Source organism: Daphnia magna, linkage group LG4, assembly GCF_020631705.1.
Source record: "Daphnia magna isolate NIES linkage group LG4, ASM2063170v1.1, whole genome shotgun sequence".
Lineage (NCBI taxonomy): Eukaryota > Metazoa > Arthropoda > Branchiopoda > Diplostraca > Daphniidae > Daphnia > Daphnia magna.
In genome coordinates, this window is record NC_059185.1 from 11,475,683 (window position 1) to 11,503,458 (window position 27,776).

General features: G+C 39.2%; 3 protein-coding genes, 3 long non-coding RNA genes and 1 other non-coding gene across 39 annotated transcripts; 2 read left to right on the forward strand and 5 right to left on the reverse strand.

Annotated features, from left to right (window-relative positions):
* Nucleotides 1-1,024: 1,024 nt before the first annotated feature.
* On the reverse strand, nt 1,025-3,141 carry LOC123471279. Of its 11 annotated transcripts, XR_006645652.1 has the most exons (10): nt 3,107-3,121; nt 2,716-2,738; nt 2,617-2,639; nt 2,499-2,525; nt 2,365-2,418; nt 2,207-2,290; nt 2,095-2,147; nt 1,714-2,035; nt 1,525-1,651; nt 1,025-1,365 (listed from the first exon to the last, which is right to left on the reverse strand). It is a non-coding gene; the product is annotated as an uncharacterized LOC123471279 (long non-coding RNA). The 11 variants fall into 11 exon arrangements; XR_006645651.1 differs by having other exon boundaries at nt 2,716-3,139; XR_006645645.1 differs by having other exon boundaries at nt 2,499-2,639.
* A 144-nt stretch (nt 3,142-3,285) lies between these two features.
* Nucleotides 3,286-5,335, forward strand: LOC116920051. 14 transcript variants are annotated; one of them, XR_004392178.2, is made up of 9 exons: nt 3,305-3,339; nt 3,648-3,691; nt 3,837-3,863; nt 3,944-3,997; nt 4,072-4,160; nt 4,215-4,267; nt 4,327-4,648; nt 4,711-4,837; nt 4,995-5,335. It is a non-coding gene; the product is annotated as an uncharacterized LOC116920051 (long non-coding RNA). The 14 variants fall into 14 exon arrangements; XR_006645664.1 differs by having other exon boundaries at nt 3,325-3,339; nt 3,648-3,742; nt 3,799-3,863; XR_006645663.1 differs by having other exon boundaries at nt 3,325-3,339; nt 3,648-3,742.
* A 1,032-nt stretch (nt 5,336-6,367) lies between these two features.
* Nucleotides 6,368-11,748, reverse strand: LOC116920053. Of its 7 annotated transcripts, none has more exons than XM_045172429.1 (16): nt 11,585-11,675; nt 11,277-11,323; nt 11,125-11,220; nt 10,834-11,048; nt 10,620-10,736; nt 10,053-10,217; nt 9,240-9,694; nt 8,963-9,150; nt 8,710-8,902; nt 8,472-8,650; nt 8,256-8,418; nt 7,810-8,187; nt 7,603-7,742; nt 7,338-7,539; nt 6,928-7,266; nt 6,368-6,846 (listed from the first exon to the last, which is right to left on the reverse strand). In XM_045172429.1, exons 7-16 carry the CDS (start codon nt 9,295-9,297, stop codon nt 6,722-6,724), a joined length of 1,965 nt encoding a protein of 654 aa, XP_045028364.1. In that variant the 5' UTR covers nt 9,298-9,694; nt 10,053-10,217; nt 10,620-10,736; nt 10,834-11,048; nt 11,125-11,220; nt 11,277-11,323; nt 11,585-11,675; the 3' UTR covers nt 6,368-6,721. The 7 variants fall into 7 exon arrangements, with proteins under 7 accessions (XP_045028364.1, XP_045028368.1, XP_045028363.1 ...); XM_045172433.1 differs by having other exon boundaries at nt 8,963-9,147; nt 9,240-9,312; nt 9,416-9,694; nt 10,620-11,048; XM_045172428.1 differs by having other exon boundaries at nt 9,240-9,312; nt 9,416-9,694; nt 10,620-11,048.
* A 23-nt stretch (nt 11,749-11,771) lies between these two features.
* Nucleotides 11,772-16,742, reverse strand: LOC116920054 (zinc finger MYND domain-containing protein 10). Of its 3 annotated transcripts, XM_032926116.2 has the most exons (8): nt 16,601-16,742; nt 16,394-16,502; nt 15,645-15,755; nt 15,211-15,482; nt 13,626-13,968; nt 13,288-13,544; nt 12,978-13,172; nt 11,772-12,873 (listed from the first exon to the last, which is right to left on the reverse strand). In XM_032926116.2, the coding sequence occupies exons 1-8, from the start codon at nt 16,669-16,671 to the stop codon at nt 12,768-12,770; spliced, it is 1,464 nt and encodes a 487-aa protein (XP_032782007.1). In that variant the 5' UTR covers nt 16,672-16,742; the 3' UTR covers nt 11,772-12,767. The 3 variants fall into 3 exon arrangements, with proteins under 3 accessions (XP_032782007.1, XP_045028374.1, XP_045028373.1); XM_045172439.1 differs by lacking the exons at nt 16,394-16,502; nt 16,601-16,742 and adding an exon at nt 15,853-16,042; XM_045172438.1 differs by lacking the exons at nt 16,394-16,502; nt 16,601-16,742 and adding an exon at nt 15,853-16,042 and having other exon boundaries at nt 15,211-15,755.
* Trnai-aau lies at nt 14,303-14,376 on the reverse strand. The gene has a single exon. It is a non-coding gene; the product is annotated as a tRNA-Ile (tRNA).
* LOC116920055 lies at nt 15,365-18,198 on the forward strand. Its single transcript, XR_004392187.2, has 2 exons — nt 15,365-15,498; nt 16,036-18,198. It is a non-coding gene; the product is annotated as an uncharacterized LOC116920055 (long non-coding RNA).
* LOC116920057 (uncharacterized protein DDB_G0271670) lies at nt 17,069-27,670 on the reverse strand. Of its 2 annotated transcripts, XM_032926118.2 has the most exons (5): nt 26,777-27,670; nt 25,830-26,007; nt 22,954-23,410; nt 21,105-21,326; nt 17,069-21,013 (listed from the first exon to the last, which is right to left on the reverse strand). In XM_032926118.2, the coding sequence occupies exons 3-5, from the start codon at nt 23,281-23,283 to the stop codon at nt 19,934-19,936; spliced, it is 1,632 nt and encodes a 543-aa protein (XP_032782009.2). In that variant the 5' UTR covers nt 23,284-23,410; nt 25,830-26,007; nt 26,777-27,670; the 3' UTR covers nt 17,069-19,933. The 2 variants fall into 2 exon arrangements, with proteins under 2 accessions (XP_032782009.2, XP_032782010.2); XM_032926119.2 differs by lacking the exons at nt 22,954-23,410; nt 25,830-26,007; nt 26,777-27,670 and adding an exon at nt 21,467-22,464.
* Nucleotides 27,671-27,776: the final 106 nt, after the last annotated feature.

A 27,776-nucleotide genomic window follows, 5' to 3' on the forward strand; every position in this document is an offset into this window, starting at 1 on the left:
GTATGTCGCAACGAGAATTCCTGAGCTGATGATACTGTTAAGGCTATTTTTATAGTCTTACAATCGATTCCATAAATTGCATGTAGTACATGGAAATGAGGTATAGCGTCTGCTCTACACTTCATTTGTAATAATCACTTACCTTGAACCATGTTTCAAAATAATTCTAAGTGTCAAAAGGTTGTTTTTAATTGATACGAAAAAATGGCACTAGTAGTTATGTGACTCATGGCTCAATGGTTGAGCTTCGGCATGGAATGTCGGAAGTAAAGGGTTCGATTCCTGTAAGAGGGAAGTAACAAATAATTGCCATTCCGATAACTATTATGTTTAAAGTTTCTTAATATTAACTTCCTAAATACACAAAGTCATCTTGGAGTAAACTCCGTCAGCGTAGCTGAACCCGACCTCCAAGACCACCACACAGCCACTTGGAGTGGGTTACCTGGCAGGAATTCAAGCGATCCACCGTCGAGTTCCCAGGGCAGCTGAGGCGGGTTCCCCAGACCACCACGTGGCCACTTGATGTGGGATACCTAGGCAGGCATCCAAGAGATACACTGTCAGGTTCCCAGGCCATCGGCCGATCAGTTGGACCAAGATTGGCCCCTGTATCCCAAGAATGACAGTTCAGGAAGATTTTAGTTATCTACCTGGATATTGCGATATGATGCAGATCCAAAGAATATTAGTATACGAGTCGTAGCTCAATGGTAGAGCGGCGGCATGGCAAGTCAAAGTGCTCAGGTTCTACTCCCACGAGGAAGACGTGATAATTTTAACGAATTTTTTGTTATTTTGTGAAAATATGAATAATTTTGGCAAAAAATGAAAATTTTCGGCAAAAATTTTTTTTGCAGCAAAAAAAAAAAAAATCCGCGGAAAAAAAAATTCTGCAGTAAAATAAAAAAAATTTTGCAGCAAAAAGAAAAAATTTTTTCGTAAAAAAATAGAATTTTCCCAATAAATTTTATAGTAATTATGTTCATAGTAATGTTACCGAATGAAAGTATCGCAATAGTAATTATTTTTCAATATTTTTTATTGAAGATTTAACAATTATCAGTATGTTAAACCCAAAACATAAGCACAACTGGTTTATCACAAATCATGAAGAAACATGACCACAGAAAACAAAGAAACAATACCAACATTTTTGTTGTTGTAAATATTTGAACATGAAGAAATATAAGTTTAGGGACAACAAAGAAACAGGAATAATTTCTGTTCCTCTTTCACAGTTTATAGCATTTTTCTGGTTGTATTAGGAGTGTTTCAGGGGATTGATTCATTCCAGGTACAGCATGTTGTTCCCCAGTTCACCAAATTGAAAAGAAAACTTCACTTAGAGATGGCTCCAAACACCTGAAAAAAAAAAAAAACAATAAATTTCAACATTCAATAAGGAAAAAAGGTGTGTGAAGCATTCATTCCAACAGTTAATTCATTGTTGTGATCACAATCTTAACATTTCAGAATAAGCTCAAGTAAACATGTTGAAAATGAGCAAATGCTAACTGATACCTTTAACATGTAACAGGATCAGCTAATGGCAAACAGCATAATAGACTCCTTGTTTACTTGAATATCATACCAAAACCAAGAATTTCTGATTAAGAACCACATGAAACAGCTTGCATGATCAATTAACCTAGAGAAAAACAATTCAATTATCCCAACACCCTTATTCAATGCCATGAATGTTAGACATACCCTCAAATCAGCATCATGAGTTTTGGCTCAATGCAACCTAGCCATCCACTGCAACATGTCAAAATCACTGAAGTAATGCAAATTTCACCCTCAACAAATGACTACCTAAATAAACACATTGAAAAATCTGAAAGTGTTAAACAGTAACCTTCACATTGAAGGAGGTTCAGCTAACATCCCACAGCATGGCAACAGGCTGCCTGATTATGAAGCATTGGTTTAATGTTTCTTGAAACATCTTTCATTTGAATATCATGCCACAACCAAAAATTGCCAATTAGGAAGTACATGATACAGCATGCATGTGCAATGGAGGATTAACCTGGAAGAAAAACACAATTTAATCATCCCCCTTCAAAATGCCCAATGCTTTACACACACCCTCAAATCAGCAGCAAAGTTCTGTTTCACTGCAAACATATCATCCAGTCATCCTAAATTAACAGATGTCAAAATTAATCATAAATTAAGAATAATAAATTTCTTACCATACCATAAACTACACTGAAATGAGGCAACCCACAGTAGCTCTTACTACAGTCAAAAAATGATTGCCCATGACATGATGGCAGCCAATCTATTAAGAAAAACAGTAACTACAATAAGATCACAAAACCACCAATATTGAAAAAATCCTCTTAAGAATATTACCTTAGTGAATTCACCCCAGAGAAAAAAATTTCTCTTCAGAAGCCTTCTGACAACCTGTAAGTATATTTTAAAAATAATTATGGTTTAGCAATCTTTCATGCACACTAGATTATTAAATATATTATTACTAGTACCTTGTAGGTGACAGGTAGTAAGCTTGGCTAGTAATATTCAGCATGAAAACAGGGACCAGGATGCCATATCATAAAGCTTCAATCCAATGTTTTCAATATATTCATATTAGAATCTTACCATCTAGCCTTTTACGAAGAAATCTTGATGCATCATAAATTAAAATATTTGAAATCTTTAATGGGGCTTATGCATTTAATATACTTGGCTAATGCTTACAGCATGGCACCAGAATGCTTCATCTGTTAGTATCAATCCAACATGTTTAAATAAAATACCAAAAACATTAACTGCAGATAACACATAACATGCAATTACTAATGAAATGGAGGTTCCCCTAAAATAATGCAATTCACCCCTTGGCCACATTTGATGATTAACAAAACCGAACATGGGAATTCTTCACCTGGGATTACAGGCTCATGGCTACAGAATTAGCTCTAATGAAATACATTCACTACAATATTCCCTTTCCCATGATTACACTTTCGTTAGAGAATAAATATTCAAGAAAAGATTTCAACCACATCATAATTTATTTAGATTAACTATAACACATAACAGATTTATTTTTAAAAAGGATCAGGTAAAAACGTTATATGATACTCACATGTATGTTATCTACGCGACAGTCGGGATTCAAATGAACGTTACAAGTGATAGAAATCCACATGTAAGCTTCCTAACCTAAGCTATCTAAAATGTCCGACAGGTGGCGAAAAGAAGCTGTATTTTTCTACCACGCGATGACACTGTCGTCGATAGTGCATAGATCAAGAGAGCTTATATAATGAGTGCCACTAAAGTAAATAATTTTTTGTTTCGAAGGATGTCGCCCACAGTGTAAGTGTTGTAGTATTTTAGTGCATTGTTCTATGTTGTTAAAGTGTAGTTAAGCTTGGATGCGTTTTAATTTCAATGGCTAGCTACCATTTAAAAGGTTACTATTTTGCTGGGGACAGTTGCTCAACATTAATAAATTTTTTTTATCTTTATTTTCTTTCGTTACCAATGTCCAGTCTTGTTAGAGGAATGTATTAAAAATCACATGTTAGTCTAAATTGATTAACGATGTAATATGTAGTTATTGCTATGAGGAGAAATTTCATTCCTTATGCAATTAATATTTAATTTTGATAACTGTTAAGCAGGATGTTGGTGAAGACTTAGGCATCATTTCAAGAGAACTTATTCTGTAAGCATGTTTTCTGTCCTTGAAGTTGTAACTCATGGTGCATAATTTGTGGTAATGTGTTTGTTACACATTGATATATTGGAGTTCAAAAATGTTTTTATTAAAAGGATTTGATAATATGTTTTCAAATGTTGAATATTGCTAGGCAAGCTTACTACATGTCACCTACAAGGTACTAGTAATAATATATTTAATAATCTAGTGTGCATGAAAGATTGCTTAACCATAATTATTTTTAAAATATACTTACAGGTTGTCAGAAGGCTTCTGAAGAGAAATTTTTTTCTCTGGGGTGAATTCACTAAGGTAATATTCTTAACAGGATTTTTTCAATATTGGTGGTTTTGTGATCTTATTGTAGTTACTGTTTTTCTTAATAGATTGGCTGCCATCATGTCATGGGCAATCATTTTTTGACTGTAGTAAGAGCTACTGTGGGTTGCCTCATTTCAGTGTAGTTTATAGTATGGTAAGAAATTTATTATTCTTAATTTATGATTAATTTTGACATCTGTTAATTTAGGATGACTGGATGATATGTTTGCAGTGAAACAGAACTTTGCTGCTGATTTGAGGGTGTGTGTAAAGCATTGGGCATTTTGAAGGGGAATGATTAAATTGTGTTTTTCTTCCAGGTTAATCCTCCATTGCACATGCATGCTGTATCATGTACTTCCTAATTGGCAATTTTTGGTTGTGGCATGATATTCAAATGAAAGATGTTTCAAGAAACATTAAACCAATGCTTCATAATCAGGCAGCCTGTTGCCATGCTGTGGGATGTTAGCTGAACCTCCTTCAATGTGAAGGTTACTGTTTAACACTTTCAGATTTTTCAATGTGTTTATTTAGGTAGTCATTTGTTGAGGGTGAAATTTGCATTACTTCAGTGATTTTGACATGTTGCAGTGGATGGCTAGGTTGCATTGAGCCAAAACTCATGATGCTGATTTGAGGGTATGTCTAACATTCATGGCATTGAATAAGGGTGTTGGGATAATTGAATTGTTTTTCTCTAGGTTAATTGATCATGCAAGCTGTTTCATGTGGTTCTTAATCAGAAATTCTTGGTTTTGGTATGATATTCAAGTAAACAAGGAGTCTATTATGCTGTTTGCCATTAGCCGATCCTGTTACATGTTAAAGGTATCAGTTAGCATTTGCTCATTTTCAACATGTTTACTTGAGCTTATTCTGAAATGTTAAGATTGTGATCACAACAATGAATTAACTGTTGGAATGAATGCTTCACACCCCTTTTTTCCTTATTGAATGTTGAAATATATTGTTATTTTTTTTTCAGGTGTTTGGAGCCATCTCTAAGTGAAGTTTTCTTTTCAATTTGGTGAACTGGGGAACAACATGCTGTACCTGGAATGAATCAATCCCCTGAAACACTCCTAATACAACCAGAAAAATGCTATAAACTGTGAAAGAGGAACAGAAATTATTCCTGTTTCTTTGTTGTCCTTAAACTTATATTTCTCCATGTTCAAATATTTACAACAACAAAAATGTTGGTATTGTTTCTTTGTTTTCTGTGGTCATGTTTCTTCATGATTTGTGATAAACCAGTTGTGCTTATGTTTTGGATTTAACATACTGATAATTGTTAAATCTTCAATAAAAAATATTGAAAAATAATTACTTTTGCGATACTTTCATTCGGTAACATTACTATGAACATAATTACTATAAAATTTATTGGGAAATTCTATTTTTTTACGAAAAAAATTTTTTCTTTTTGCTGCATATTTTTTTTTTTTTTTACTGCAGAATTTTTTTTTTTTACTGCAGAATTTTTTTTCCGCGGATTTTTTTTTTTTTGCCGAAAATTTTCATTTTTTGCCGAAAATTTTCATTTTTTGCCAAAATTATTCATATTTTCACAAAATAACAAAAAATTCGTTAAAATTATCACGTTTTCCTCGTGGGAGTAGAACCTGAGCACTTTGAGTTGCCATGCCGCCGCTCTACCATTGAGCTACGACTCGTGTACTAATATTCTTTGGATCTGCATCATATCGCAATATCCAGGTAGATAACTAAAATCTTCCTGAACTGTCATTCTTGGGATACAGGGGCCAATCTTGGTCCAACTGATCGGCCGATGGCCTGGGAACCTGACAGTGTATCTCTTGGATGCCTGCCTACGTATCCCACATCAAGTGGCCACGTGGTGGTCTGGGGAACCCAGCTCAGCTGCCCTGGGAACTCCACGGTGGATCGCTTGAATTCCTGCCAGGTAACCCACTCCAAGTGGCTGTGTGGTGGTCTTGGAGGTCGGGTTCAGCTACGCTGACGGAGTTTACTCCAAGATGACTTTATGTATTTAGGAAGTTAATATTAAGAAACTTTAAACATAATAGTTATCGGAATGGCAATTATTTGTTACTTCCCTCTTACAGGAATCGAACCCTTTACTTCCGACATTCCATGCCGAAGCACAACCATTGAGCCACGAGTCACATATCTACTAGTGCCATTTTTTCGTATCAATTAAAAACAACCTTTTGACACTTAGAATTATTTTGTGACATGGTTCAAGGTAAGTAAATATTACAATTCGAATTCCGTCCACAATAAATTCAATAAACCACATTACTTTTTTGAATAAGCATGTTAAATGCATATGCATAAAAAATTAAACGAAGTAATCAAAAATTCAAGATAAACAAAGTTTTAAATATACATTTGTATGTATCCGATATAAGATAATTGCAGAATAGTCGTACTTAAAAAAAAAAAAAATCTTCTAAGATAACTTCGTTATCATGTTCCGATTTTCAAAAGAGATGTTGACTGCCACATCCCTAAGCAATAAAGTAAAGGGAAAAACTGCGGTAAACTGTTTTGTTATTATCGTAATGATGACAAGACGTAAGGATGTCGTTTGTCAAACCCAAAAGTAAAAAAAAAAAAAAAAAAAAAACGAAAATGACAGATAGCACATAATACAGTAGAGGGAGGAGAAAACATATCGGGGTTGCTTTCAATCAGTAAATAACCAGCCAGACGTTAATGAGCTGACTAATAAATTATCAACAATAGTCCGACGTAAATTACGAACCACATGCATTCAACGCTGAGTAATTTCTCTCTACCGCAAACCAACCGATTTTCACAGTTTTTTTGTTGCACTCCATCGCTTGCGGCTAGACAAAAAAAACAAAACATCGTTAATACTTATTTATTGTTCCCACAAATTTGAGGTTAATAATTTTTTTTTTACGTACATGAGACGACCAAAATGTAGGAAGCCGAGACGGGTGATTGTTCGTGACTGCACTTGTAAGTTCCAGCTGCTTCGGGTGAAATGTTTTGCCAGGTCAAATGACCGAGACTATAACCGTTAAAACTCTGTTTTGCCTGTTTTACAATGTTTACTCCGGGTGGAACTAGATGGCTTCCCAAGGTTATTGACGCATTTTCAACTGAAGTCCAATGCCACCTTAGCATGTCTGGAGTCATGTCTTCGTTCACAAATAATCCTTTACTCCGGCAAGTTAATTGAATGTCATCTCCTTCCAGCACCATTCCGGTTTTCTTACCGGAGATCACCGTCAGTTCAATACCTGATTTTGAAACAAAAATTAAGCCAAAGGCATATAATTTGCAACGACCATAATTTGTTTTTTCAACTTACTTATACCGCGAATTTCAACGTGCAATTCATGGGTAACAGCTTCAGATCGGTGTCTGGATGATCCTTCTAGATATTTTTTACATCCGACACAGAGATAAGTTCCTTCCATTTCCCACGAAACCATTTTGGTATTTTTGAATCCTTCAAACGGATTATACGACCAATCACCATCACTTTCTCCGTTCTTTCTCGAAGGGTAAACCTACAATGATATTCAATTATTTTATTATTATTTTAAAAAGGTGAAAGAGTCATATTTCATCACCGTAACGGCAGTTCCATCGTCTGCAATCCGCCTGAGAGACATTTCAACCGACGGATGAGTTGCTCTGCAGTCAATTAAAGCTTCCTTTTGTCCAAAATCTAAATACTTTTTCAATGGAGCAGCAATCAGTGCACTCCAGTCTTACGAAATGACCAAGAAAATGATTCTCATTTAATTAGAAAATAGTTTATTATATTTTAAAACTACCTTGAATGAAGACGTATTGCCTAACTGCGATACTATCGTTATCCGACCTATGGCAAGTATAATAGCCAGTGTCTAAGTGGCTTGCGTTAGCAATTGTCAACACGGAATAATCCGAGTGGGAGCCGTTTCCGTTGCCTTTGGCCAAAGTAGCAACGACACGCTGGCCAAGATTCCTCACTTTGGCCAAATCATAGTCGCCATTTTGAAAAGCGAATGGCAATCGCCAATTGACATTCCACTGGTGAGCAGCTGCAGCTCCAGTTTTACACGACAAACTAAACGTAGAACCAGACGGAAAGATCATAAACGGAACTGAAGTCGGTCGAATCCTGGGCCATTGATCTTTGTCATCTTGCGGGGCTTCCTTCTCTACTATTTCTTTGAAAAAACAATCAAACAACACGATTATTATTTAATTTTAACCAACAAAACTTTGAAACGATTACCTCGGACGATAAAGAAACTGTAGAGCGACCATTTTGGCCAGGAACAAGTGCCGTTGGACGCCAAAGCTCCACACCTGTATTCTCCACTCTTTGGACGATGAATAGCTATGCCTTTGAAATCAGCAAACGACCAATTGAAGTAACTTTTAGCCGATAGATCGACCTGTTAAGACGCAGTTAAGAGATTGTGGGTACAAAGAAAGTGATCACGCATACCGATTCCCATGAAGTGTCTTTGTCGATCGGCGATCTCTTTTGCAGGGCTAAATCCACCATGGAAATGTGGTGATTAGGGAGATAGTTGAAACACGGCACTACGAAAATCTGCTGAGAAGGTTTTCTGACGACGTAAACGCTTTTCAACGGATTCATTTGCACACCGACCACTCCTTCCCCTGTAAACGTGACATCATCAAATGTTTCCTCACTGGAAATTGGATCATAAGGTAAATACACGAAATAAAGATGTGTATAGATGGGAAAGATTCAAATTGCGTCGTCAATTCAATTGGATCGACGCCAACTGGGTGACAAGTGTAACGTCCTGTATCCGATCTCTTGGCTTTGAAAACGACTAGCACAGCAATAAACACATCGCCCTCTCTATCAGCCGTTACGTGAGCCCGTTGGAGCAAATCATTCGGCTCCTAAAAATAGACAAAATTAATCAACAGGACATTAGTGAATTGAACAATTTGATTTTTGACCTTGCTCTGGATGTTATCCAGTTCATCGTTGGGAAGAATAGGTAGAGCCCACGTGACATTAACTGACTGATCAGATGTGCACGTCAGATTGAAGGAATCCTCTTCGACGAAACCTGCCGCAGGGCCAGATGGCGTGATACTAATGACGCCATCAGTCGCTCTTGTAGCCGAGAGCGATAGTAGCGCTACTGTGTACCATCCGGATCCAATGTCAAATAAAAAAAAAGGGCTCGCTGATAAATGGACGAACAAATATAGTTGTAAAACAAATACTTACTTTGCAACCAGATGAGAAGGTATTGGACATTGATTGGCGACGGACGTCGCAGAGACATGGTACGGCTATAAATCTGGCAATAAAAAGAAAAGCGGAGAAAAGAAAATATAAATGTGGAACCGTTGGAAGATACGTGCAAAATGGAAGGCCATCAACGACGTTGTGAACGCGCTAACTTTGTTCTTATTATCGTGATCACTGCCTTAGAACGTATAAGAATTGCCATCTGATGGGATGTATCCGCTTTCATTGGCCCGTAACGGAGAGGATGACGACACTGGCCGTTGTGTTAGCATCCAGTGTGGGAGTTGGAACGGACGCTGTCATCAACTACTTAAATGTTACATTGACAACCGTAGATGCGTGTTGTAGTTTAAGTCCTTCGCCAACTGATAACGTCGTCCGGACCCACTCTTCTCAATGTCGACGTAACATTGACAAAATGGATGGAGACCCTGAAATGTAACGGATAATTGAATGTTTAAAAGCCAAAATTGCAAAACAAGGGATTTATCGACGTAACGAATAGACTAAAATAGATCAAAGACTTTAATTCGTGTGGCAAGAAAATGTTTTTTGAAGTATTGCGTTGGTGTTCACTGGGAAATGCAGGTTTTGCATTCAGCGTGAATTTAAATAACTAACTTACGATACATTTCAATCAACTAAGCAAAGCTTTCTTAGAAATTCAAAAACACTTTGCGAAAGTTAAGTTCAAATAGTCAACAACGAGAGGCATCCCAACGCAATAGCGTAAACAGAAGACCAGAAACTTTTTTTCAGTTACGAAATGATGACAACAAGAATATTTACATAATAGAATCGTGAAATCATCGTTACGTCACGTCCGACCGTGCCATTGAAAAATGCATTTGGTCCATCCTTTCGACTTATTGCGTGTTTTCTGTGTCTATATTTGAATACGGTGACTGCCGATAAATTTTCGCTTCAGCGTCCCTGGAATCCCCGCCATCCTTTCTAAACAATTAAGCACTGTGGTTAATTTATTTAAAAACGAAAGACACGTGGGATTTTGCAAGGATGCAATTATAACGGAAAATTCTTCTATTCTACTATTTTTAAAAAGGTTTTACGACATAAAGACGAGATTACGACGTTTTCGATACGAGATGGCGTCTCTGTCGCGGAACTCAGAATATGAAATTCCGGGATTTAAAAAAGGAACGTGAGAAAAATATAAAACTTTTAAACTGAACTCGAAAAGCAAAAGGACAGCAGGAAAAAAGGGGAAGGGAGACAGATACACTAAATATGGTATCATTTGAATAATTTTTTGGAATAGAATTTCGTGTGCTCTCTTCTGTGCTAAAACTATTACGGAAAAAGAAAAAAATACTGTGCGGAAAGGATTTGGCGCACCTGGAAAGCGTGTCTTTCAAAAGTGCCGGTTGCCGGCCGGCCACGAATCCTTTTAAAGTTGGACGTAAAAGGATAGTCGTTTGAATAGCCTCGTTCGTACACAAGTTCCATGACTCTCTGTTATAGACCCATCCGTTATATAACAGGTAGGAGGAGAACGAGCAGCCTTATGAAAGAAATCTTAGCCCCATTTTTAAAAAAGACTTTTTCTTACCTTTATTCTTTTTTATTAAGGACGAAGAAGAAGAAGAAGAAGAAAACTCGTCTAAAAGGAGCGTTGGGTTGCTTATTGCGAAACCTCGCATCCGGGTGAACAAAAGAAACCTCGCGGCTGCTTTTTTTTGGCCAGAAAGCGTTTGACGGTATATACACAAACGGTGAATTCACGAAACGTCAAACCATCAAAGAAGTCCTCCAGGCCTCCGAGTTCTATCCATTCAAAAGAAAAGGCAGATACCAAGGCTAAGCTGAAAGTGTTTTTCAGACCCAAAACAAAAATGACTACCTGTTTTTGGGTGATGAGTGCTCGATGATGATTTCACATGCAGCAAGGGAAACCTCCTTCATTAAAGATGGCCATTTTTGAACACTCACCAAAAAACTAGAAAAGATCCTGAAAGTTGTCAGCAATGTCCAAAAAAGAAAAGTTAGTTATACCTGGATTCGACATAGTCCACAAGTACCCTTTGATGCATCACCTATATCTGAACATAGACAAGTACATATGAGTCATATCACATGCCAAATAAAAATAAACAGGGAAGGAAATGAAACATTACTAAGGTACACAAAGAAATGGAACAAGGACAAAGGATATCTTTAATACACAATTCCTGGACTTGAGTGTCTTTTGATTTAGAAACTCAGGCACTTAAAAAAACATGTTTAATGAGACTGCGGCTTGTACATTAAAAAGAAATCCGTGTTCCATTCTTTGAATTACAACGAGTTTGGTGACAACAAACCTGCTAATGGGGTAGGTCTTACCAATACACCGAGTGGTCACTGAATCGAACTCGTGGTCATGGGAATGGAGAAAGTAGTACAAACAACACATCATCGAAAGAAATCGATGAATAATACTTGAACAGCTGCTATAGTTCATTGAGTATATCGCAACCCATTTTTTATGAAGTCACGTACGACAAATTGTCTTGTTCACTCATGTTTGTCTATTTCAAATGGCGAAACATGAAACGAGATATCGTCTGCTAACACATGTCAAACCCTAAACAAGCTCGGTAAAAATGTTTAAAACATTTATGCGTATTAATCCTACAAGCAGAAACATTGTCGATTAAATATCACTCGTAAACTTTGACCTAATTTCCAAGAGATAACAACTCAAAACGCAGTGTGGAATACGATCAGAAACACACAAATGTCCTTGTCCAGAAATGAAACGTGTTTGTGGGTATGCCGTGAACAATTTTTGATTACTGCAGCCGACGAGGCAAAGGTATAACAAAGATAAATAACCAATAAGAACAAATGCTACGATGCGTGTCCAAAAAAGTTGTTTGCTCTCCGTGTGACTGACACCAAAGTGAGAGATTAGGAAATCCCGGCAGAAATGGACGCAGCAATAAGCGTCTGTTCTCACGTTTGCTTTAGAGGATAGTCAATAAAACGAACATATTGAAGGAAAAAAAAAAAAAAAACAAGCCAATAGTGTGTGTGTGTGTGGATACACTGCGGTAGGCAAATAAAAATGGAGGGGAAAAAACATCAAATATCCGGTGCTGCGCAAGTGACTGCTGCTGGCCATTGATACAAAACCGGGCCTCAAAAAAAAAAAAATTCTTCATCGAGCAAATATTGGCTAACAGCAAAGCGAGACAGGGTACACACAACGTGTCATTTAATCTTTGCGGAGGGGTAAAAGTCCAGAAAGGAAGAGGGACGTTGGATTTTGGACGAAAAAGAAAACGTAAAGAGAAACGACAGACGCAATAACGTGCCAAATCAGATTGCCCGGGTTTCAAAAGAAACACGCACCCTTGACTCTTAAATATTTGTGCTCTCTTCGTTTTTCTTTTTTTTTTACGATAAGAACGGGAAAGAAAAAAAGAAAAGCGGTCTTTGGAACTCGTAACAGCTGCTATGTAGCTTGAAAGTTAATACGACGATTGTGTGTGTGTGTGTGTGTCACTGTTGGAGAAGGAGGAGGTGGTTTCCATCCCGTCGAGTCAGGGGTTTCAACGCTGGTTTGCAATCCGATTTGTGGTTCGGCCAATCCGCTACTTGGCATTCCCTGTAGACATTGGTGGAGAAAAAATAAATAAATAAATCGATTCAATCAAGCAAACGGGAGCAAAGAAACGTTGTTTTTTTTTTGTGTGTGTGTGTCCCGCTTACTTGCTGCAATAATGCTGACATCGGCAACGTGAGCAACGATGTTGTGCCTGTTTGTCGCACAAAGTGCAGGACGAAGTAGCCGTACAAGTCTGGCGATTGATTTGAGCTGCTGATGATGTTGTTGGCACAGTTGCGTTAGCAGTGCAATGGTTGAACGTTGTTTCCAGGTGTTCCGGATCATAAATAGCCGCCAACCTTTTTTTTTTTCGTGAAAATATATGCAAACGGTATATCATTAGCAGCAAATGAAATACGGTGACGGGCAAACCGGCCAGCGAAGGGGGGGTTAGCTTTAAAAATAGCTCCAAACCTTTGAACAGTTTCGGGTGATTCGTCACTGAGAAACTGTCGCTGTCCATCAAGAATGGCTGTCCATTTGACGGCCAGCTGTTTGAGCAAGAGCTGTCTCATTTCGGCCACGAGTTCTAGGATGAAAGGCTTTTGGGTGGGGCCTGAATGACGCCAAACTTGATGGGCGCCGACAACCGAAAGCTGCACCAGCCACTGTTCGAATTGGGCTAGCGGTGGAATTTGATCGATGACGTAGTCATTCAAATTGGAACGTAACTGTTCATTCGACAGATAAATATCAAATTCGATGAGTCCAATCAAAGACAAAGTTATTTAAAGAGTAGAATGGAATCTCACTTTGAGTAACTGTTGGCAACGGAAATCGTTGAGTTCGTATTTGCGAGGAGCTACGGGATTCATCAAGAGGGACAGGAGGAGGAGCCAAAGGTGTGCAGCTACTGGATGGAGTTGACCACCGTTTGAGCCGGATGCTTCATCGTCAGTGCACGGACGCCATTGACCGTTATCGTAGATTTCGACTATTTCGTCGTCACCATCGTCTCGACTTCCGCTGTCATCGCTGCCCATACGTCGTCGTTTTTCCCGCCGGATCCACGGTCGCTGGTCCGTCAGTAGCTGGACCGCCAACAGTGGCACGTCCGTCGTTGTAAGCATCCGGGATGTAACTATTTCGGACAAACTTGGCATCCAAAAATACACACATAGTATCAAACGTCATTAAAAAAAATAGATATAATACAGTTTGTGTACGTCAAGGAACTTGTTTTTTATTATTATTCTTTCTTAAAAAGTCCCCTTTCAAGTAAGATTTAGTGCGCCATTCCTTCATTCGATTGTCTGCAACGTCATGGAACCGGTGTTCATGACGACTTGCGTAAAGAAAAAGAGTAAAATAAAAAAGGGGGACGAAAACAAAAATTTAAAGTGATGTTATCAGTTATAGTGCGTAGTAACAGGTTCTTGGAAATGCGTCCTTGTAGCGACATAAAATGTTTTGGGGAGGAAAAAAAGGTTGGCCCGTAAGAGGATCGAACTCATGACCTCCGCGTTATTAGCACGGCGCTCTAACCAACTGAGCTAACAGGCCGTTGTTCCCGCTATGACAAAACGCAACTAAAAACAATGGCAAATTTTCAACGATCACAAATGAAACGAGATGAACTTGTTTTCAAGAAAATAGGAACTAAATTTAGAAGAAAAAAAAAAAAATAATAATAATAATATAAAAGAAATAAAGTTCACCCGCCAACAGCATCCCGTATTCCCGAGCGGTCACCCATCCAAGTGCTAACGGTACCCGGACTAACTTGACTTCCGGGAGCTGACGAGACTGGGTAACGTTCTACATGGCTGTTGACAATGAGTCGTATAATTTAATTGAGCAATCTCAACCCAAGGCAAAAAAAAAAATAATAAATAAATAAATTTTGTCTGTCTACATTTTTTATGCGTCACGAGACCCAGACACAGATTGGCACCGATAACAAATAGTCTGACAGACAGACCATATTGATTCATAGTCCAGATTCCCGCGTCAGGGACACTCACAGCTCGTTAAATCGCAATCAGATTGTCTCCATTATAAAAGCTTTATCTGATTACTCATTAGTAGGGCGGCGTTGTGTTGTTTCTACAAGCATTTCCCTACCTCGGACTTTGTCGGCTTTCTTTCCCAAATGGCTACCTACTATGTCATTCACACGCGATTTGTTTCGAAACAAAAAAACAAAAAACAAAAAACAAAAAACTGACTATACAACAAAAAAGAATGCTGGCGCCTTGTGTCTTATAATATTCACATGAGCAACGTACTGAAAAACCCCGTGAATTTTATAATGACCAAAGTCGAGAGAAAATGACATAAAGAAAGAGGACTTCCCCGTTCATTATCTCTGATTTATTTGAAGTGGAAGAATATTACTTGTCTGCGTGACCGGCGAGAAAACGCAGAATGGCGATGCAGCGGATGGCGATGTTGGCCTCCAAGTGGCTGACGTCCAGGTGCTTGAGGACTGGGCTGTCGGCCAAGGACGGGTGGTGCCTTGACGACGACGACGGCGATGCTGCTGAACGCAAAAGCGTGCGGTGGCAATAGTCTATCAAGTCGACGATTGAGTCGCCCAGGGCTTCACAGGCTGCTGAATGGTACAGCAATAGCTCCAGCAAGCTAATGACTGCTCCTTCGTGGTACAGCTGCCAAAACAATAAGGTAAAAAGGGAATTGTCTTGCATGTGAGAAAGGCTTTTGTCTTTTCCTTTCTTTTATTTGTTTTACAAGGCTTTTGTTTTCGGACACACAGACAATCATGTGAGTGAGGAGGCTCTCTTCGTTATTGTTATTCTGTGACAACTCACCACCGAGTAAATCATTAAAGGTGAAAGGGATGACTCGGTCTTGAGCAAGTGAGGCAAGATTTCCTCTCTCCATATTTCAATCAGGATGGCATCGTAGACTAGGAGGGAAACCTGTTTTTCGTGTGGTGACAAAGGGGGAAAAAAAGAAGTGAAATCGTTATTATGTTTGCTGCTTCAATCTGGCAAGCCATTCAAAAAGCTTTCTCACCTAAGACGTATAGGGATAGATCATTCGAATTAGGAAAACAAACATTCATAATTATCTACAGCTACACATCATCAATCGTTTCCTAGAAAACGAGGGGATGTTGTTGAAGAAAGAGACAGTGTGGGTCAGACGATTGCAAAACGGGTCATTCAATTTCTTTCTTTTTTTTTTCTTTTTTGCTAGGAAATCCGGCATATTATTTACGTCATCCGTCAGGGGGCGGAGTCCTAAAGAAATAGTTGGAGGAAAAAAAACCTCCCATTTCGTCATGTCTGACGGAGAAGAATTTGTTTAGACTGCGTTGACGTAGCGATTGCTGATGTTTTGTCTGGTTTTTGTCTCAACAGCGAGGCAAGAAGGGTGAGGTATATATAATAACATTGTCAACAAACTACGGAGCAGACGATTTAATGAGGCAAATTTCAGCTATCGATCCGATAGGTTTGAGCGCCATTAAAATCAATTTCACGGTGACTTGAAATAAAGTTTAAAATACTTTTTTTTTCCCCCAATGATATCTTTTAAAATGTGTTGCACGTACTTTCTCTGCTACCATTAATTTGGCGTAGACAGTTTCTTCACAAAGCTGGGCTGTCTGCGAGACGGCCTTGAGCGATAACTGGACCACTGCTTGATGATGCAACAGCCACCTAATGAATAAAAGTGGGGCAATGAACGATACGAGTTCTCATTATAATTCTGCACATGCTTGACAGATATCAGAAACAATAGTCCTTTTTTTTCTTACCTGTCAGATGCCAATTCGTCCAGTTGACAGAGTCGAGTCTGTTCTATCAGATGATCTTCTTCGTAATCCATAATAATTTAATGAGGAGCTGAATTTATAATGCCAATTGCAAAAGCAAATGCCAAAAAGAGACACAACAAATGCGGAATAGATAAATTCTAGACTTGTTGTGTCCTATCTACTACATTCCGCAGACGACGCTGAAAGACTAAACGAATGTTAACGGTTAATAACGGGAGCATGGATCTAATAAAAGTTGAGCATCGATTCAACAAACTTGTGCTGTCTTTATTTTCATAAAAATAAAAAATAAATGGGGAAAAACGTTACGTGAGAGCCATGGCAACGGCCAGAAAGAAAAACGATCGATGAAAAAAGGCTGGGCACTTTGTAATCAAGGGATCAAAAAACCTTCCATGGAAAACGCACACAACGTTCCGACGTGGCTGTACGTGTTTAAATAATGTGTCTGACTTGCATCCGGTGTTTATTATCACATGAACCATTACAGTACACATATGTATATATTATATATCTATAAATGTATGTACGCACACACTTTATTCATCATCATTTTTTTGTTTTTTCGTGTCAAAAACAAAAAAATTATAAATCGTTTTGAATTTTGCTGGATTTCGCCATTGAAACAAAAAGACAATTTTTTAAGTTTTTTTTTTTTTAATTGAACATTTGTATTTTTTTTTTGTTTTGTTTTTGTTGTTGTCGTTTTGTTGTTGTTGTTTTTCATGTACAAAGAAGATAAAAGGAGAGTGAAATGATAGAGAAAGAAAAATAATAAAAAGAAAATTTGATATAGGCTGCTGGTCTAAACACACACAGGCACACACAATTAAACATTACTTTTGTCATTAATGTTGTGGTTGTTTAGAAGTGATATGAAAAAAAAAATTATTTTTGTTTGTTTTGTTTTTGTTTTTTAAAATTTTTCTTGTGTGGGGGGAGGGTAGAGGGGGTTTGAGGTTTCTTGTTTTTGGAAAAGGAGGATAAATATATATTTTGTAGTTAAAAGATTCAGACGGGCCAGGGTACGATGGAAATTATAAGTAATAAAATCACATTTCACGAGTGCGGATTGTATTATTATTCTCGAAATTTCTTTAGTTTTTTTGTTTTATTTTTTATTTTTAAATTCGAATTTTGTTTTTAACTTTATTGTTTTTCGGTGAGCGCAATAAGAATTTTCGTAGTAGCAGAAGACAAAAGAAAACAAGTAGAGTGAAAAAAATAAGAGATTACCATGAAAACAAATGGTAGGTGTAGGTGTAGGAGGAGGCATGGCGGGTCCAATTTGAAGAGGTGGGCGGGGTTGTTTTATTTATATAGGAAATGTTTTGCTTTTGAAAACACGGTGTGTGTGTGTGTATACATTTTCCGAATTTTTTTTTTTCTCTCAACAACAACGGGACAAAAAATGAAATCGACATAAATTTAAAAATGGGGAGGAAGGACAGCAGAGAGATGGGGGGTAAGGGGAGTCAATATTTATCACAACAAATGATCCAGTAATTTTTTTTTTTAGCGCAACAGCAGCAGCTCTCTGGATGGTCTCATCGAATTTAAAACATGGGATTTAATTTTAAAAAACAAAAAAACAACCCAATTCCAACTTCGTAATTTGAAAAAAAAAATGTACACAAAACGAACCCCTCCACAATCTCTTATTTAAAAAGAAAAAAAAAAAAAGATTTTCATCTTTTTGGTGTGTTTTGCTTAAATGTTTTTCGTTTCCAACGTCTCCGGACGGAACAGACACTGGACAAATGACGACAAACGATGACAAAACAACGATATTTATGAACCATCTTTCCAGTCTGTCTCTTTTTTTTTTTTATTCAAATCAAATTCCACCCCAAATTTAAATTTTCTTATTAAACTTTCCCTTTTTTTTTTTTTTTTTTTTTTTTAGAAAAAAAAATAAAAAAAAACATGACGTTTGGATATCGCGCCAAAATGAGGGGGAGACCTAAACACACCCCCCAAAAAAATCGTGAAAAACCCAAAACTTTCTTTTTTTTTTTTTTTTCGAAAGAAACAAAAAAAAAAAAAAAACTGATTAAATAACGACGTACAAGATTGTGGAGAAACATTTCGCGAAGTGAAACGTGAACGGAAAATACATACATTAAGGAGGAGGGCGGGGAGGACAAAGACTTAATGTATCCTCTTGATTTTCTTCTCCTTTTTCGAGAAGCATAAACACAACATGCACTTGGCGTTCACACTCTCTCTCTCTTATTTTTAAGTTCTTCACTTGATATATATATACACACACACGTACACACAATCACGTTTGCAATCACGGCTGGTCCCGAGCTGCTTGTTTTTTTTTGTTATTTTTCTTAATCGTCTTCCATATTTTTTTCATTTGATGAATTTTCAATAATAAAAAAAAAATCACATCGTGGGCGTGGCGAGAAGCCGACCATTAAACATAATATGATTGGGATAAAACAAACGAAGTGAGAGGAGTAGGGGCATACTGTGAGGATGGAGCCATCGAAAGAAAATGTCAATAAAAAAAAGAAGAAAATAATCCAATAACAAAACGATCGAAATCCACGAGAGAGGAAAAACAAAACAAAACAAAGAGGGAGAAGACGTAAAAATTGGTATAGAAAGCCCGAAGGTATACATAGTAATATAATTATTATAGAAATATAGGCCTAATTTGTCTCTTTCCCCAACAGGTCGTGTGTCACCAAAACTGTCCAGCACAGATTTTTTTTTTTTTTCTGCTTTTAGTCCACCACTTTGTTTTGCCCATTTTAGTCTTTTTGCGACGCAATATTCTTCTGTGCACTGGGGAGAGAGAGAGAGACACGAAAATGGGCAATTCGGAAACCGAAAAAAAAAAAAAAAGAGAATTTATATTGGCCCAAAAAAGGCGAAAAAAAAAAAGAAGAAAGAAAGCACAAAATGGGTGTGTAACGTGTGTAGGTGTTTTTTGTGTAAAAAAAAAAAAAATGCTTTTTCCTTTTCCAGCTAACCGATACTTTGGACACACGCACAATGAAAGACTTTGAGATACTCTCCATCAGCTTCCGGTTTACCCATCCCTTAACCCACCCACAATTGAAGAACTTTGTGTTTTCTTCTTCGGTTGTAAATTGTCCCTATAAGCGCAAAACACGCACGACACTTTTCCATCCGCCAAAGAAGGATTCCCTTTTTTTTATTAAATTATAAATCCACCAACATTAGTCTGTGTGTTGATTGTTATTCCACATTCCTTTTCCCTTTTCTTTTTCTTAATTTTATTTAATTAATTTTACTTTGATTTAATGAAATTTTAAATGTTCAAATGATTTTCTTTTAGATGTCCCGTCTAGTTTGACTCGACGTACTAGAAGATGACGAAGAATAAGTGGTGGTAGAGGCGGATGCGCAGGGGACAACGGGCAAATTGGCCAGTTTACTCCGACTGGTGCCGCTAGATGGCTCCCCAGTCGATCGCGAATAATTATTATTGTTATTGGTGCTGTTGTTGTCCTGATGGTGTTGACGTTCGGCCAGCGTCGCACTTGGCCACCCAGCGCCACTGGTGGATTCAACAAATCCGGCGTTATCCACTCCGCCAGCCGTCGCCGTCTGACTCGAGCAGCCGATGGCAGCCGCGCTAGCAGACGACATCTTGGGACACGGGTGGACTCGATCGCGAAACGAACGCACGCACGATTTGACGGCCGACTCCAACGTTTTCGAGGCGGCGGCGGCCGGCGGAATAGAAAACGGTTGCTGTTGTTGTTGTTGTTGCTGATGAGACGGCAGAGGAGGAGGAAGCGGAACCATGACGGCCAACATGTTACACGAAGACGACGAACCAGCCGGACACGGAGCTCCGTCCGGCTGCTGGAGGCTGCTGCCCGTGCTCATACTTTTACTCCGCGTCACGATCGGCTGGCCGTGAATATCCAACAGTAATCGCGTGGTGGCCGTCGCCGCCGGAATTGAAAACAAATCCTTTTTATTGTCGACACTGTTTTGTTCTTTTTGCTGCTGCTGCTGCTGCTGTTGTTGTTGCTGTTTTTGTTGTTGGTTGTGGTGGTGCGGCCGGCCGCTTAAATTCCTGTATCCATAGCCACCGCTGCTTCCGTAACTGCTGGACGACAGGGAGCTGGTGGAACTGCTGTACGATGCCGATGTGCAGCAATAGACGGCCATGATGGATGACGAAGACGATGAAGACGATTGCGAATGGGTAGACGACGACGACGACGAGGAGGAGGAGGATGACGGACCGGCCGTTTTCGAGTTGCCGGCACGACCGGAACCAGACGGACGTTCCGTCAAAATGCTTTCTGAATTGCAGCGGAATGGTGGAAAACTAGTGGACGTTTCGTGAACTGTCCGGTTGGGTGGCGGTCGGATGCATTCCTGATAAATTTCGCTCTCCTAATTGGCACGGGCGTAAGACGGACATTAGCATTTAAAAAAACCACAAGACAAAAAAAAACAAAAACAAATGAAAAACAAATGCAAAAACCTGATCGTGGTCGCGGATGCGGAGTCGGATGGACGACCCGTAAGGTTTCTCCTCGCCATCGGGTAAGGTGGGACATGTGGGCAAGTCGAGAGCCAAGTCCCGTTTGACCGACAGGTTCCTTTCGGCCCGTTGGGCCGCAGCGGCCCCGGCCGCCTTGGCCGTCGCCACTGATTCCGCCGTAAGGTCCAATGGCTTTTTCTTTCCTTCTCCAGTCACTGGAATCTAACGTTTTAAAAAATAATAATTAATTCCAATGAATTCAAGTGCCAAACTTTGATTTCGAAATTACAATCAATTAAGAAAAAAGAAAAAGAACAAAAAAAAATCAATAATGAATGTGAAAGGAGACAGGGGGATCTAACCGGAAGGAACGGTTGAAATCTTTTGTGTCTTAAATGTTTCTTCATTAATAAGTGATCGCGTTTATTATTAGCCGTCCTTGATTGGCGTCCTTGTTCGTTGGGTTCCTTCTTCTTGTTACGCGACAAAACTTTTAAAAGGGTCATCCAAAATTCCTGCAAGATCCTTGCGCCCCCAAATTCCAATGACGTCACCACTCGCATTTCACTTCCTTTTTTTGTTCTCTCTCTCTCACTCGCCCCACCCCGCACAAGCGCCAAACAAAAACAAATCGTTAAAAGTCAAAAAAACCCAAAACGAACGCAAAAAAAACAAAAAGGGACAAGCAACAACAAAAACAAAACAGGAAAAATGTTCAGACACGTCCGTTCGTCTGCCCGTCTCGACAGTGTCTGTGTGTATACACCTTTGCTGTGAGACACACACACACACAATGCGGTCATTACACACACACACACACACAGACGCAAACTAGGCCCGTCTGCGGGCGATAAGTGCGTCAAGTTGAGAGTACAAGTGACGACAGCGACCTTTCGATCCTGCCCAGCCTTGCCCAGGCCTCCTCCCACTTTTCTTTTGTTGTTGTCCGTCTCCTTCTCTGCGTCTTCTTTTTCATTTTGTTTTGGTTTTCTTTTGTACCATTCTGGAATTTGCTCGTCTGGGGAGGGGACGGATCGGCGACGTCAATACAGACACTTGCATGTCTGTGAGTGTAGGAAGGACGGCGGTAGGGGAGGGCAGTCAATGCACGTGTACTTTTTCTTATATGTGTGTGTATGCTGGGCTGGGCTGCTGTGTATAAGAGTCTCTTTCTCTTCTGGCCGGTTCCAGACACAGACTCAGACAGACATAGTACCTAGACGGCTGGGTTTTCGGGCTGGGTGTACTAACCACCACCCACTAGTTCAAAGGGGGTAGGGAGAATTCTTTTTTTTTTTTTCTTTCCTTTCCGAATGAAATATTGGCTAGTAGAGCGTCGGTAGACGACGACGTCATCCTCTTTTTTTTTTTTTTATATTAAAAATCATCAATTGAAAAATGCGTTGCAATTTTCGTCCTTTTTAAAAAAAATAATACGAGACGGGATTTTGAAAAGAAAAAAAAAAGAGATTTAAAAAGAATAGAAAATGTCTAATATTTAGACGTTCGGCGGGACCCGACATCCCCCCTTTAGGGGAGAAAAAAAAAGTGGGAGGAGTAACAGCCAACGCCCCTCCCCAAACGTCTAGACATTCCCAGCCGTCGACGGCGGCATTAAAAAAAAAAGGAAAAAAAAACCGGGCGGACGCGCACAGGATTTTTTCTTTTTCTTCTTCTTTTTAATCAGCTGGAAACGAAAAGAAAAAAAAAAAAAAAAACACAGGTCTATTTATTCTTGTTGTCTAACATGGCTGGTAGGTGCCGCACGCACGGTACAACTATGTGCTAAAGGTGAAGAGATGTCGGCAAGGTCAGCGAAAAGAACAACAAAGCCATAAGAGAATCTTACCCGAAAGAAAGCGTGACGATCGTCTTTTGGCGTCTGTTTGGGCAAAAGTTGTTGCAAGTGGTTGTTGTAGTGGTGGTGGTGGTGGTGGAGACGGTGGTGTTTTTTGGCGCCGGTGGGCGACGGCGACGAAGACGAAGGAGGCGACGAAGAGGGAGACGATGAAAGTGAAGACGACGAAGAAGAAAAGAACGAGCCCACCGCTGCTGCTGCTGCTGCTGCTGCCGTAGTTGTTGCTGTTGTTGCTGTTGTCGAAGAAGACGATTGGTGGTGGTGGTGGTGGTGAGATGACGGAACTGAAGGGGCGGATGACGACCACGATCGGGCCCCCATCTCCTATTTTCGTTTGCTTCTTTTGTTTTGATTATTCGTTCTTCATCCAATTGACGGACGATGATAATATCAACGTTCGATCAACTTGCACCACAAGGAGGAGGAGCCCTTCTGCAACCTGCCAATCCTGCACACAACAAACATAAATTTTTGTTAAATTTTTATTTACATCATTTGTTTAAACCGACAATTTTAATTGGTTTTAAGAATATGCACAGGTTGATCTTTAATTATTATTTTTTATGTATTTAATAACAAAAGTGGAACGTTTAACGTGAAAAAGAAAATCACGCTCCTTGTTGTTGGCAAAGTGAAAAGAATTAGGGGTTGGGAATGGTGGGCGGAGATTGGGAGGGGAAAAAAAAGAAGAGAATGAAAATCGGTAGAGAAAAAAAAAAGAGACGGGCCAAGGCCGCCCGTCGAAACACATTTATACACACAAGGCTGTTTGAAGGCGAGCTGATGGCCGCACGCACTCGTAGCTGGCCCTCGCTCTTTTTCGTTCATTTTCATTTTGTTGTTGTTGTTGTCCCCCTTACTACTACTACTATTACCCAGATCTCCCTTCCCGTTCTTTTGCTGACTAAATATAGACACACAAAACGAAGAAACGGCCAACAAAACTCGTAGCAGCGTTTTCTTAATTCCCACCTTAATTCAAAAGATTATTTTTTTTTTCTATCGAAAATCCAATGAATTTGCAACTACTGGATGATTTTGACTGACAAATGACCTCATCGATGAATCATCAACACCTGTCAAATGTTATGCAGGTCCAATAGGAAAATTACGAATACATTTAAAACCCCATTTTTTTCTTTTCTTCATTAAATTAACAAGTCATTAACATTCAAAAAGAAAAGAAAAAAGAATCGACATTTTTTATTTCCTACGTGCAAAGACCTCCAGGGTTCGGAAATAACTCAAACGGAGACGCGGCCACTTTCGCCCGGCCCTGCCCTGCACACAAGCATTCCACGTATACACATCAAAACAGCTGTTTTCTTTCTTCTTCTTCTTCTTCTTCTTTCTGTGACGTGATATGAACTCTCTGCATCTGTGTGCGTGTACCCCTCAATTCAAATTCAAATTTGAAATTGTTTCGGGAAAAATAGAAATCAAGGGGGGGCAGTGGACTGTTAACTATTTAGGAGAACGTCAGAAAAGCCAATGTGTATTTTTAAAACACCCCAACCTCTTCGTGAGTCGTTTCACGTTTGGTGTTTTCGTCACAAGCAAAGAATTTTTTTTTTATACAAATATTTTTTTTTTCTCTTTTTCTTTTTAAGGGGAAGACAGAAGGCAACGTTTCATTCCCCCTCCCACTTTTTTTTTTTTGTTGATTTTAGTCGTCGTCGTAAAAAGAAGATCAGCTGTTTTGTGTCGAATCGAATCCACTGGAAGTCGTCCAGGACACACACGAACGCATTCACATTCTTTCAAGTGTGTGTGTGTGTGTGTGTGTGTGTGTGTGACGATTTTTGGATGGAGAGCGGGAACGACGGCGACAACCCCCCCTCCCGAAAAAATTTAAACGTTTTATCGGGAAAATTCATTGGGAAAATTGGCGCCGGTGTAAGGTGCAAACCAAATACAGTACACGCACGCAGACTCTCTCTCTCTCTCTCTGTGCATGATTAAAAAAGCAAAGAGTACGGCAGTCCTTGTCTATACCGACCGCAGGGCAACATTAACAACAACCAGATTTTTCTCTTTCTTTTTCACATTCTAGTCACATCCGCATACCTGCTAAATGATTTACTTATTCACGTGAATTGAAAAATCGGGAAAAAACAAATAACTTTTTGTTATAGATTTAAAAAAAAAAAAAATGAGAAAATTTACGCTCTCTCGTGGATGGATCGATACGTGTGTGCCCGTCTTTGTCTCTCTCTCTCTCGGACACGAAAAAAGAAAAGAGAAGAGGCGTATGTCTGGCATCATTGGATATGTATAGGAGAGAGAGAGAGAGGGGGGGATGTTGTCCTAAACAGCTGATCGATAAAATGGTATTGCGTACTCTCCCCTACAAGAGCACAAACTGTTTGTGTCTATACACTATTTAAAACGTAAATAATCAAACTTTTAAGGGTAAAAAAAATAAAATAAAATGGGGAATCATTTATGAAATAGTTGGAGAAAAATCCCGCCAGGAGGAGCCCCGTTTTTTATGTATGTTATTTGTGACTCTGCTTGGTTAGTTTCGGTTGGTTAGGCGTGTGTGTGCGGCTGAATTGCGTCGTGACGTCATCCGGCCGTGACCGTCTAGACACTCGGCCGTCAATACACACACACACTATAAGGAGACCCTCTCTCTCTCTCTCTCTCTCTCTCTCTTTTTCTCAAAGGAGCGCACGCGCCTCCAATGCCTCCAGCACACACACACACACAGAATGTCTGTGTCTATGTTTGTCTCTTTTTTTTTTTTTCATTTTCGGTTGGATAAAACTGGAAATAACCAACCCTTTTAACATTTTTCGTGCGTGTTCCCTTGACTAAATAGCTGTTCGTAAAGAAAAATGTCGATAAAATACATTGATAATTACCAAAATGTTGTTGTTGAAGTGGTGCTCCTCAGGAGCCATGATGTGACCGTGTTGTAGTGTCCAGGCTGACGACACGCTGGGTCACAAAGACCATGATCTTCTTTTCTTGTTGTTTTTTTTTGCTTTGAAAAACAAACAAAGCAAAACTTTTTGCAGTGCAATTTCGTCCTGGGAATTCCTGAACGTAAAAATAAAATGCAGACAATGTCAGAACGGAATTCAGACCAACAAATCCCTTCGACCCATAAAAGCATAAACATATTAAAACCTTGAATCCAACCACCCACTCTTTTTTTGGCCAGCAAAAAATATTAAAAAGAAGTTACTGTTATTTAAAAAGAAAACTTTCTTTCATTCCCCCCCCCTCCCAAATTGTGGTCAGAATTTTATGGGATTTTCTTTCTGGCCAATCTAAAAGGGCCCCATTTTATTCGGGGGTCTTTGGGTACGCGACCGAACCCTAGTTCTTTATATCTTTACCCAACATTTTGTCTTTTTCCTAACGACTACCAGAACAAGAAGAATAAACTAATAAAGAAAAGAAAAAAGCAGGTGATAATAGCCACGGCCATCGAACCTTTAAAAAAAAAAATTTCTTTTTGGGCGCCATTTTTTGTTGTTGTTGAAAAGAATCGAAAATGAACAAAAAAAAAAAAACATGGACAAAATTTTGAACCGCAAACCTATAAAAGGAACTGTTATCCTTCGGCAAGGTTGTGTCCGTTTTGTTTTTTCCATCGTCTATGAATAACACACCCAATATGCTAGACTTGCACAGTTTCACGCCATTTTTGTTTTTGTTTTCGCGCAAGGCTCTGACCTTCTATCCCCAAAAATTCCCTTCTCCCCACCACCCGAAAGAAAAACGACCACGTGTTCTAGAAAATCTGAATCATCTCAGCAAAAGAGAAAAGAAAAAAGAATTAAAAAAACAAAAAAACACTTACGATCACTATGCACGTTTTCCAGGAAAGAAACTGTTTTAATCTCGGGGTTTTTTTGGAACACAAAAATACAAAAGTTCTTTCTTTTTTTTTTGGCTTTCCAATGGCGGCAGCTGCTTTTCTTTCAGATTCTCGTGAAATGAAACATGGAACTTTTATGTTGTTTGGGAGAAACAATCACACATTCACACACACCACGCACTGCACACAATAACACACACACATTGTAACACGTAGAAGTTACACGAAAAGAAAAATTCTTTCTGTTCCTTCTTTTTCTTGGCCACAACGGGGAATGGGCGACTACACGACCCAAAGGTTCTCTCACGAATGAACACGAAATTTTTCGCCGGCCGAGACGAACGGCTCTACTTTGAAGAGTGTGTCTGGCTCTTTTTTCTTTTAATTCCCCCTCTTTTTTTTTTCGTACGTTTGCCAGCGCCGCCACTAATTCAACACGAGGTAGCTCCTCCTGTTGAACCATCTAGCGGTAAATATTGGCACAATTTTTCAGACTTTTTTTGTTTGCTTGCCGCAAAAAACCGATCACCCTCATGTTCTTGTGAATCAACTACTAATAAGCGAAACATTTATTCCGTGTACACGAAAATGGCAAAAAGCGATTTCTAAGAATAAAAAAAAAATCTGCACACACACACAAACACACAAAAAGAATCGTGACGACGTCATGACGTCGTCCTTGTTTCTTTTTTGCTTTCAACTTCTTCAGCTCCTTTTAGTCTGAGTGGCTCTGTTGACTCCCATTGGTACCCAGATTATAAGATGGCCTCCCCCTGCTTTCAAACAACGCAACCAGAATGGAGAGAGCCCAATAGTTTTGTCTCGGTCTCTCACCTCTTTTTTACGACATGGTTTTATTTCTTTCTTTTGGGCAGAGGAAAAAGGAGAGACAAACTTCTGGCCGTGTGGTGTGCCTTCGTCTGTAGGCCCATCCTACCTCTCCTTCAGTCCTTATGTCTAACGACACGTTCGTACACAACGA